This window comes from Myxine glutinosa, chromosome 5 (genome assembly GCF_964187855.1).
Source record: "Myxine glutinosa chromosome 5, kmMyxGlut1.1, whole genome shotgun sequence".
Lineage (NCBI taxonomy): Eukaryota > Metazoa > Chordata > Myxini > Myxiniformes > Myxinidae > Myxine > Myxine glutinosa.
The window spans coordinates 44,009,362-44,021,078 of record NC_136265.1 but is presented as its reverse complement, the minus strand read 5'-3'; the positions used below and the strand labels follow the sequence as shown (position 1 = coordinate 44,021,078).

The following is an 11,717-nucleotide window of genomic DNA, read 5'->3' as shown; positions in this document are numbered from 1 at the left end:
AATGGTAAACAAACAATCAACTGACAGAAATATATATATATATATATAAACAGAAATCGGGCGCTACTTTTGACTCACCCTGTATGTGTGTGTGTGTGTATATATATATATATATACATACAATAAATAAATAAATCGAAGTTTGCTTCCTTCACTCCGAGATATTTACTTATTATGACACTTATTCTCAGTAAATGATTGGATCGAGTTGTATTTTGGTTATATTTGGTGTTTTAGTCAATCTTCATGAATATGCACATGAATAATGTTTTTTTTCGTTATAATATGAAACTTCATTCAGAAAACGAAAGACAGACATGAATTGCATTTATTGCTGACATCTTTATTCTGAAATGTATTCACGGAAGCTTAACATTCATTGTTTAATTTCATCTTTTATAAACAGCAGCTCAGAGTGGATTATCCATTCATTATTATCAGGGCTGGTCTTGTTTGGAATGGAATAACAACATAGTGTGGGGGCAAAGCATGCTGGGAAAGGTGTGATGAGAAAGCATGCTGGGATAGATGAGGCGGCAAAGCAAGGCCCAAGGCCCGTCGGGTTCCACTGATTTTGACTCGTTATTCATAATAGGTCGAGCGCAACAAAATGGAGATGATGGAGAACAGCTTTTCGTACGCCGCCTTGCCTCCAATCGTGGAAACAAAAATGGCCGACAATTCCTGGTGGGCAATGTTGCACAAAAAGATAACTTGCTTGTTTAAAAAAATTTTTTTTTACAGTTGTGCTATTATCATTATTATTATTATTATTCTGTGTTTGCATTCTCATGATATTTAGATTGCATTCACAAAATAAACGTTTATTACAATTTCTTATTGTTCTGAATGGAATTTAGCAATCACCAAAGGTTGGTGTTGGCTTAACGGTTAAGATGGCCGGCTTAAGATCCTAGGGCCTTGACTTCAAGCCCCTGCCATGCCATTGATTTGACATCAGGCAGGTCAACTCTGCCTGTCATCCTTCCGAGGTCGGCACAATGAGTACCCGCTTACTGGTAATGAGGGACAGGGTTGGCATTGCATCAGTGGCACAGCCACGCCCTCAGAAAATGATGCAGCCAAGCGGCCACAGGCTGTGTTTGATTTTTTAAAAAGCCATCTCCGAATATGCAAGATGAAATTATTACGATAAATTCAACACCGGTTGTACGTTTTACAAGGTCATACCAGAGTAAACAAGTATATATTTCTGGCATGAGGAAAAGCTAGTTATCCTTAGGCCCTTGCTGGGGACTGTAGCCACCCGTAGCATTTGGGGGTTGCCTGGTGGGGGAGGGCAGGGGTTTGATGAAATTTAAGAGAAGGCGTTTCGTTAAAAACATCAAAACAACTGGAGGTGATTGTGCTTCTGCGAGAACATGCGGGAAAGGAGCCGGTCAAGTAAAATTCCACCCTTTTATATGAGAGTTGATGTATTTAAGATATGGGGACTGATGATGAAATAGCAGAGCTTCAAAAAAATAAAAGCCAAAATCCTCCAAAAAAAGAACATAATAAAGTACACCACTCTTGATGCCTTCTTCCGTTTACACCACTTATATATCATGTTGAATTACCCTCTCTCAGATTAATGAAGTTTAGGTTTTATACCTGAGACCATGGTCTGCCCTCAGTCTATGCGGAAGGCTCGAGGATTTTTCTCGTGCTCTTCTTGAGGGAGCAAAATTATACCTATACTTTAAAAATCCCCCCCGCCCCCCCTCATGCACCACCAAAGCTGACATTGTCAACCCTTATGTCATTGTAATGATCTGTTATACTATAACTCCCGTACAATATATTGTATCCAAGCTCCTAATGTCTCCCAATGCCAGAACTGCATCTCATTCCTCAGGAGAAATCGCATCCTCACCTTGAACATCTTGGGATCCACTTGGAACTCTGAGCTGTGTTTTACGCTCAGCTCTTTCAGATATTGCTTCATCGCCACCTCGTTGTCCAGGTGTCCGACTACAGCGTTGACTGCGTTGATGATGCGGCTCGCCTGCCATTTCACCTCATTATCTTGCTCCAGGTGACATTTTTTGGCCGAGAACTTGGGGAACGAGTCTTGGGCTTCTGGGAACTTTTGCAGGAACCTGCATCAATCACACACACAGGAAACATTTTCACCAATTCACTTTGTTTCTGTGCTAATTTAAATAATTTGACAAAACAGTTAAGCAATTGAAATTCCGAACTCTCCAATAGATGACAGAACTCTTCTTATCTAAGGTGTGAATCGTTTACCTGTTTAATTTGTGTTGACTGCAGTCACTAGCAAAATAACGCATGTAGCACTACCAAATGCACTACCAAAAGAATATAAAAAGATTGCTTACTCAATGAGAACGTCCAAGCTAGTCTGCTCGAAGTTTTGGTAGATTTGAGGCCATGATTCTTTGATGGCCTTCTTCTCGCCCTCACTCAGTGTTGGCAGTGGTCGTTGATCAGTGATTGGCATGGCTGGATAATTTGGGTCTTGGAACTCGAGAGGAACTTCGTAGAGTCTCGACTGAATGCAGCTCATGGCTCGGGCTATTTTTATATGATATCCCAGGATGGAATTGTGTTTTGCAATTCATAGCAAAGTTTTGAAATTTGACTTTTCTTGCCAAACTTTGGGTCCAGAGCAAGTGTGCATTAATGCTTGCAATTTGATGGGGATGGGGGAAGGGAGGGATGGAGGGAGGGGTGATAATCAAGAACGAGATAACAGCTTGAGAAACATACGCAGAATGATAAAAATTTGCTCTTTTGCAATGGTGTTGCTGTTGCTTTTTTTGCAGTGGTGTTATTTATGCTGTGTATTTATATTATTCATTATTCATGAAGACAGATTAGATTTTTTAATCCATTGAAAGTACTTTTTGTTTCATATTGCAATTATTACCTCTGCCCACTGAAGGTGGCAGAGGTTCCGTTTTCACCCCTGTCTGTTTGTCTGTCTGTTTGTGAGCAGGATATCTCAAAAAGTTGTGGACGGATTTGGATGAAATTTGATGGACAGGTTCGGTGTGTGACGAGGACGAATTGACTAGATTCCCGTGTTGATCCGGATCCGGGTTGTATTTTTTGTAGGTGATTCTTAACCATTGAGGGATAGTTCCACAAACGATACGTATCATGATATCTCAAAGTTAAAGACAGATTCGGACGAAATTGGTGGACACGTTCGTGGGTTGGTAACAAGGACAATTTTTTTATATTTTGGTGGAGATCCGAATCTGCATCTGAAATGTTTTTTTTTAATGATTCTTCACCATTGATTGATAGGGCTAAAACCGATATATTGTACGTTCTTTCAAAAAGTTATGGACAGATTCGAACAAAACTTGGTCGAAACTTGGTCGACAGGTTGGGTGTGTGAAAGGACGATTTGATTCGATTTTGGCGAAGATCCGGCACCAAGTGTGCATTTGTACAAGGTAAACCAACAAAAACAGGCAACATAAAAATTAACCTTTTTTCTTTTTTTCTTTTTTTTATACAAGATCGAGGCTCGTGAAAGAGCTAACATTAATCACACAAAAAGACAAACCGACACACAAAACACAAAAAACAAGGGGAGCGGCAGACAAGATGGGGAGAGAGGGGGAAGGACACAAAAGAGAGGGGGAAGAGGGGGAAGGACACAAAAGAGAGGGGGAAGAGGGGGAAGGACACAAACACAACATTTGAGAGCAGGGACATCGGGAGGACTTGGGGGGAGGTGGGAGAGGAATAAAACATATGAACACTGCAAGGACTCTGGGGTGAATTACCGGGGGTAGAAAAGATCAAGCCAAACAGTTCAATCTTGGTTTCATCAAACCACAGAATCTTGTTTCTCAGTCTGAGAGTCCTTTAGGTGCTTTTTTGCAAACTCCAAGCGGGCTTTCATGTGTCTTTCACTGAGGAGAGGCTTCCGTCTGGCCACTCTGCCATAAAGCCCAGATCGGTGGGGTGTTGCAGTGATGGTTGTCCTTCTGGAAGTTTCTCCCATCTCCACACAGGATCTCTGGAGCTCATCCAGAGTGACCATCGGGTTCTTGGTCACCTCTCTTACCAAAGCCCTTCTCCCCCAATTGCTCAGTTTGGCCAGGCGGCCAGCTCTAGGAAGACTCCTGGTTGTTCCAAACTTCTTCCATTTAAGAATTATGGAGGCCACTGTGCTCTTGGGAACCTTCAATGCAGCAGAATTTTTTTTGTAGGCTTCCCCAGATCTGTGCCTCGACACAATCCTGTCTCTGAGCTCTGCAGGCAGTTTCTTCGACCTCATGGCTTGGTTTTTGCTCTGATACGCATTGTCAGCTGTGAGACCTTATACAGACAGGTGTGTGCCTTTCCAAATCATGTCCAATCAATTGAATTTACCACAGGTGGACTCCAATCAAGGTGTAGAAACATCTCACAAATGATCAAGAGAAATGGGAGGCACCTGAGCTAAATTTAAAGTGTCATAGCAAAGGGTATGAATACTTATGTAAATGTGATATTTCAGTTTTTTATTTTTAATAAATTTGCAAAACTTTCTAAAATCCTGTTTTCTCTTTGTCATTATGGGGTATTGAGTGTAGATTGATGAGGGGAAAAAATGAATTTAAACGATTTCAGCATAAGGCTGCAACATAGCAAAATGTGAAAAAAGTGAAGGGGTCTGAATACTTTCTAAATGCACTGTACCTCTCCCCAGGCAACAAAATCAAAGCCATAAACCAGCTCGCAATACCAGTGTTCCAATATAGCTGAGGAATAATAAACTGGCCCCAATGAGAAATCAACAAGTCAGACATCAAAACAAAAAAACTCCTTACCATCCACAAAATGTTTTACAAAACCAGTGCATCTCGAGAATATTCCTGCCGAGACGAGAGGGTGGGAGTGGCTTGATGGAACTCAACCGGGTGCACAAAGTGATGAGTGTCGGACTAGCTGAGTATGTGAAATGCTCAACAAAGTATCGGATGCAATTTGTAAACAAACATGAACACAACAAACCTGAAAAGGTATCCCTATCTCACCTTGCAAATAGTGGGTCATAATGGCTTGGGGTCTCAAAGGTTCATGGGTCTCAAGGGACTTGAGGGTCATAGGGATTTAAGGGTCTTAACAGTGGAATATAAATATGCAAAGAACTCAAATGAATATGAATTTACATGGGATGGCCATGACGATGACTGTTGTCTTAGGGTATAAGCATCTTGGGGGCCTTATTGGTCGTAGATGGTCATAATGGCTTGGAGTTCTAGGGGGTCTTGGGGGTCTTTAGGAGTCTTAGGTGTGTTTAAGGGTCCTGTGGGCTTCAATGGTCTTTTGGTTCTGGGGCGTCTTAAGGGTCTATAAGGTATCAAGGGGTCTAAAGGTATAGAGAGGTTTGAGGGGTCTCGAGGATGCAAAAATCTCATGGTGTATAAAAAAACCACCTTTAGAGGCCATTTTTCCCCGCAAAGCGGGGGTTGGCCTTTTTCGGGGACCGTGGTTGTTGTTGTTTTTTTTGGCCCCCTATTTGAAGCAATGTTTTACGGCCGGATGCCCTTCCTGCCGCCAACCCTGTTTGTCGCCTTTTACGACAAGCTGGGAATTACCAGTGAACTGGTACTCAATTAGCCGACCTCGGAAGGATGACAGGCTGAGTCAACCCCCCTGGCGTTAATGGTGTATAAAGGGTCTTAAAAGGGTCTTCACAAGTCTAAGGCGTCTCACCAGTCTAAATGGTCGAAAATGTGCTTTCCAATGGCGCTTAATTAATAAACGTACGTGTAGTTAAGGTGCAACTGATGTTCAGAGAGTACGCTAGTACTCTCTATGTAGGGATGGCATGGAAAAAAATGTCGCTCCCATCTGCTACATCCAAAACTAAAGTTGGAGTATCTTCTTTAAAAAGTCGCTTATGGCGCTTTACCATTGCACAGAACGGTACGGTACGGCACTGTACAGTATGGTTTGGTACGGTACGGTAATCCCTGTGTCGTATATATACATATCACGATATCTCAAAACGTTGTGGAAGGATGCAGACAAAACTTGGTGGACAGGTTGGGTGTGTGAGAAGGATGAATTGCTTCTATTTAGTTGAAGATCTGAATCCGGATCCGGATATGAGGATTTTTTAAATTTAATTTTTGCAAGTGATGAAGGAGGGAGGTTAACGATGGTAGAAAAGATCATGGTTTTGGATTGGGGACGATCTGACATGGTGGTGAACAGCTGTCTTGAAGATCTGGACGGAATAATGAGATTGAAGAGAATGTGGGATTTTCACAAATGGCACGCAGAGAAAAAAAGCAGAGGTAAGCATTTGGTTCAGTCACTTTGCCTGTCAGTCTGTCAACAGACATCAGTCTATAATCAAGGAACTACTTGACTGAAATTGAATGTTGCATTTTGAACACTGAAGAACATGAATCGGAACACAATCCTGCAGTTTAGCCGTACTTTGGCTCTGTATTTGGCAAATTGTACGGAATCTCGTCCTGAGCGAGCATAAGGTGATGTTTTAGTGTATCTGTCTGGCAGTCAAACAAAATTGAAAATCATTCCAAACAGGAAACTTACTGTTCTTAGGGGCGTCATAAAGGACACAAACAACAGGCACGGAGGTTTGGTCTCTAGACCTCGAGATTTCAAGTTACAATTACTTTGCTGAAAAAATAGCTTGGGAATCTCAAGCATCATTTTCTGGTCTTCATCTTGGGAATCATTTTCTGGTCTTCATGAATGATCTCTCCGACTCTCTGGAAAATCCTCTCTTTCACTTTGCTGATGACTCCACTCTCTGCCGTTCCATAGGTCATCCCTCAGATCGGCAGTCTGCAGCCGCCTCACTCTCTGCACACCTGGACAAAATCACAGACTGGGCAAACAAGTGGAACATGTCTTTCAATCCTGACAAATCTCACACTCTCACTATGTCTCTCCGAAAAGACCGACTGGACAACCCTCCCATCTACTTTCTGAACAATGCTCTCCAAGAAGTTCTGTCACTCAAGCTTTTGGGTCTCACTATCTGCCATGATCTTTCCTGGGAAAACCACATTTCCAAGCTGGTCTCCAAAGCCAGTCGCAGACTGGGCATCCGCCGTCGTGTGAAGTCCTTCCTTGGCACAACTGAGCTACTCACCACATACAAGGCTTTCATCCGCAGCTCAATGGAATACTGCTCTCCACTCTGGGCCGCTGCTCCTGCCTCACACCTAGCTCGGCTTCTCGCTGTTGAAACCAAAGCATTCAGAATCATTGGAATCTCCCGTGATGAAGCTATCTCCGAGGGCCTTTCACTTACTCACCGCAGGCAGGTTCATGGTCTTTCTGTCTTCTACCAACTCCTCTCCGGCCTTGCTCCCCCAGCTCTCTCTGGGCTCTGTCCCCCAAATATTCCTACAGGTCACACAAGATCTGCCAGCAACCCTCTTATGGTGAAACTGCCAAAATCAAGACTCTCTGCTCACCTTCACTCCTTCATTCCTCTTTTCTCCCGTCTCTGGAACAAATTCCCTCACTATTCAATCCCACTCCTCCCTCCAGATCTTTAAAACAGCTGTTCACCACCATCTCTTATCTCCCCCCATCCAAAAACCTTGATCTTTTCTACCCCCGCGAATTCACCCCAGATCCACTCTTTTGAAATACCAACTTCTTTCCTGGAAGTCCTTGCAGTGTCCGTGTGTTTCATACTTCTCCCCCCCCCCCCCCCTCCCCACCAAGCCCTCTCCCTCCCACAGATCTCCCGATGTCCCTGCTCTCAAATGTTGTGCTTGTGTGCTTCCCTCTCTCTTCCCATCTTGTCTCCCGCTCCCTTTATCATATGTTTTATGTGTCGGTTTGTTTTTATGTGATTAATGTTAGCTGTTACACGAGCCTCGATGTTGTATTTTAAAAAAAAAATCACTATTTTGGGATGAAGTTCTCATTTCAGAAAAAACAATTGAAATGTGTAATTAATAAATCGAAGTTTGCTTGCTTCGGTTTGCGAAATTTACTTACCGGTACTTATTTTGTTTAATTACACTCGTTCCTTGTAACCGTTTGGATCGAGTTGTATTTTGGTAATGTTCGGTGTTTTAGTCAATCCTCATGAATATGCACATGAATTGTACGTATTTTTTGCAAGTTTTTTTCATGTAATATGAAACTTCAGAAAACAAAAGACAGACTTGAAGTGCATTTATTGCTGACATCTTTATTCTGAAATGGATTAATCACGGAAGCTCAACATTCATTATTTAATTCCATCTTTTCTAAACAGCATCTCAAACTGGATTATCCATTCATTATCATTGATCCATTGTTTTTTTTTTTTTTTTTTATCAGGGCTGGTCTTGTTTGGAATGGAATAACAACATGGTGTGGGAGCAAAGCATGCTGGGAAAGGTGTGATGAGAAAGCATGCTGGGATAGATGAGGTGGCAAAGCAAGGCTCAAGGCCTGTCGGGTTCCACTGATTTTGACTCGTTAAGCATCATAGGTCGAGCGCAACAAAGTGGCGATGATGGAGAACAGCTTTTCGTACGCCGCCTTGCCTCCCATCGTGGAAACGAAAACGGCCGACAATTCCTGGTGGGCAATGTTGGACAAAAAGAGAAGTTGCGCATTATTGTTTTCACAATTGTACTATTGCTGTTATTCTGGTCTTGCACTTGTCATGATAATTAAATTGCATTCACACAATGAACCTTTATTACAATTTCTTATTGTTCTGAATGGATTTGAGCAATCTCCAAATATACAAGGTCAAATGAATCACAATAATTCAACACAGGTTGTACGTTTTACAAGGTGATACCGAAGTAGACAACTATCATTGTAATGTACCCTCTGTTATACTGTAACTACCTATTACACCGTATCTCAGCTCCAAATATCTCCCATTGACTGAACCACATCTCCTTCCTCAGGAGACATCGCAGACTCACCTTGAACATATCGGGGTTCACTTGGAACTCTGTGCTGTGTTTTGTGCTGAGATCTTTCAGATATTTCTTCATCGCCGCCTCCTTGTCCATCAATCCGATTGTGTGGTTGACTGCGTTGATGATGACCTCAGCCTGATGTTTCACCGCAGGGTCTTGCTCCAGGTGACTTTTTTTCGCGGAGAACTTGGGGAACGAGTCTTGGGCTTTCGGGAACTTTTTCAGGAACCTGGATCACACACACAGGATACAATTTCACCAGTTGACTTTGTTTCTGTGCTAATTTAAATAACTCGACAAAATAATTAGGCAGTTGAAATTCCGAACTCTGTGCTCACTTCAGTAGATGACGACTCTTCTTAAAATGGGAATGATGCATCTTATCTAAGGTGTGAATCGTTCACCTGTTTAATTTGTGGTGACTGCACTCACTACCAAAATAATGCATGAACATAAAAAGAAAATTGCTTACTCAAGGAGAACGGCCAAGCTATTCTGCTCGAAGTTTTTGTAGATTTGAGGCCATGATTCTCTGATGGCCTTCTTGTCGCCCTCACTCAGTGTTGGCGGTTGTCCGTGATCGGTGATTGGCATGGCTGGATAATTCGTGTCTTGGAACTCGAGAGGAACTTGGTAGTCTCGACTGAATGCAGATTATGCCTCGAGCTATTTTTATACGGTATCCCAGGATGGAATTGTGTTTTGCAATTCATAGGGAAGTTTCCAAATGTTTTGCAATTGCATTTCGTGACCAAGTTCGGGTCCAGAGCGATTTCTTTATTCTTGATGCTTGGCCAACAAATTGAGAAACATAAGTGGAGCGATAAAGAATTTGCTCACAGGATGAGTTTGCAAAAAATATTTTTTGAGTTTAAGGAATGGTGTTGCTATTTATTTTATACTGTGTATTAATATTACTGATTGTATATAAAGACACTTTTTTTTTTTAAATCCATTGTAAGTGCTTTTGGTTTCACATTACAATTATTTATTTTCTTGTGTCTCGATTAATAAACATCCTACTGGACTCGTTATTTTGCACCCCACTGTATATGTATGTACATACAGTACCGATAGAAAGTCTAGACCCCGTTTCAAAATTTTCACCTTTTCTTGTCTTTTAGCCTGGAATTATAATTAATGCATTGTCAGACTTTTTCCACCTTTATTTACACATCGTAACGCACAACTTCCAAATGAAAAATACAAAACTAGAATGTCTTGGTTGGACAGGTATCCACCCCCTGATTTAATACTTGGTGGAAGCACCTTTGTCTGCAATTGCAGCTGTGAGTCTGTTGGAATTGATCTCTACCAACTTTGCACACCTCGATTGGGAAATATTTTCCCATTCTTCTTAGTCCTTGAGCCAACCGGCCATTTTTTGAAGTGAATGCTCCGGGGGGGGGGGGGGGGAGTAATTCTCATTATGATTTTCCATTAGACCAATGTCTCAAGTGTCAGAAAAGGTGTGATGGACATCTGAGAACGGTAGCTTAGTGCCCGGATGGACGCCATCTTTGAAACCACCCAGCTCGAAAATGCCCATTTGGTGGGGTACATTGTTGCACGTGTATCTGGACTTCTATACTAGCTATCGATGTGCGGTTGACGACTAAATATACGTCCGATGTGTACCGTCTAAATAAAAAATAATATGAAGCATTTTGTTTTAGATTAATTATTATAAAAATCAATTATCGAAAAAAAATCATATATTTTTCAATATTTTATTATTAGACTTGTACTTTTTTTAGTGAAACAACACTGGTATGATTTTCCAAATTATGCATTGTGCTACACCGTTTATCTGTCTATAAAAATAACTCAAAAACTAAAACATATCATCCACCACGAGTGTACACAAAAAATATATGAAAAGGCATGCACTTTCCACAAACCGAAACTATGTCAGTTGGAATTTCCCGCCGATAATCAACCCACAGAACCCAGTGCCGAAAGTGACGTCAGTCTATTCTATATCTATATTCTATATTCTATATCTCAGTCTGAGATTTGTTGCGGTGACCTGATTAATTTCTGAGGGGGGGGGGGGGGGGGGGGGTGGGTGGCTTAAGAACTAAAAGTGAACATGTTAGATGGCGCCACATACAACTCTATTATAGAGTTGTATTGTGGCGCCATCTAACATGTTCACTGACTTGGATGAGTATGTCTATGTAAGCTGGCGAGCTTTTCGGATATCGGAGTAATCTAACGTCAGTCTTTTTGTTCTTTCAGCTGAGATGGCCGGTGTCGAGGCGAAACGGGCGAAGATTGAACCTGAGTCCGGAACGTGCATCCTGTGCAGCAAGAAGTCGCCACTCTCTGAACTAAGCAAGGCAGCGGGCAACAGTTCTTGGAAGACATTGTGTGACGCAGCCGCAGTTAGAAACTTTTATCCAATTCTAAAGCTAGTCCAAGAAGGCGCAGTTGAACTTCCTAATATTCCAATATTATACCATAGGGCTTGTAGATCAGACTTCACTCACAAAAACCACCTAGCTACTTTGACCAATGCAGCTAGAAGTTCTTCAGTTGATACTGGCGATGCGGTGCGACGGCGATCATCACGGGAAGAGACAGGATCAACTTCAACGGTCTACGATGATAAATGCATTTTTTGCCAGCGTGCTTCAAAATTCATAAAAGGCAGTCGTACCCGTGAAACAGTTGTCTTGGCTGTTGAACTTCGAGCAGATAAGACAATAAGAGATGCTGCGACAGCTCGCAATGATGAGAGAGTTTTGGCATTGACTACACGAGATATGGTTGCAGCTGAGGCTCACTACCACTTCTCCTGCTATAGAAACTACACACGGC

The 11,717-nt window shown here is 42.0% G+C and overlaps 2 protein-coding genes across 2 annotated transcripts; both read right to left on the bottom strand.

The window, feature by feature from the left end:
• Positions 1–322: 322 nt before the first annotated feature.
• LOC137427596 (globin-3-like) lies at positions 323–2,963 on the bottom strand. The gene is made up of 3 exons (XM_068117201.2): positions 2,346–2,963; positions 1,877–2,102; positions 323–684 (listed from the first exon to the last, which is right to left on the bottom strand). The coding sequence occupies exons 1-3, from the start codon at positions 2,531–2,533 to the stop codon at positions 583–585; spliced, it is 516 nt and encodes a 171-aa protein (XP_067973302.2). The 5' UTR covers positions 2,534–2,963; the 3' UTR covers positions 323–582.
• A 5,181-nt stretch (positions 2,964–8,144) lies between these two features.
• Positions 8,145–9,690, bottom strand: LOC137427597 (globin-3-like). The gene is made up of 3 exons (XM_068117203.2): positions 9,367–9,690; positions 8,898–9,123; positions 8,145–8,538 (listed from the first exon to the last, which is right to left on the bottom strand). Exons 1-3 carry the CDS (start codon positions 9,486–9,488, stop codon positions 8,437–8,439), a joined length of 450 nt encoding a protein of 149 aa, XP_067973304.2. The 5' UTR covers positions 9,489–9,690; the 3' UTR covers positions 8,145–8,436.
• Positions 9,691–11,717: the final 2,027 nt, after the last annotated feature.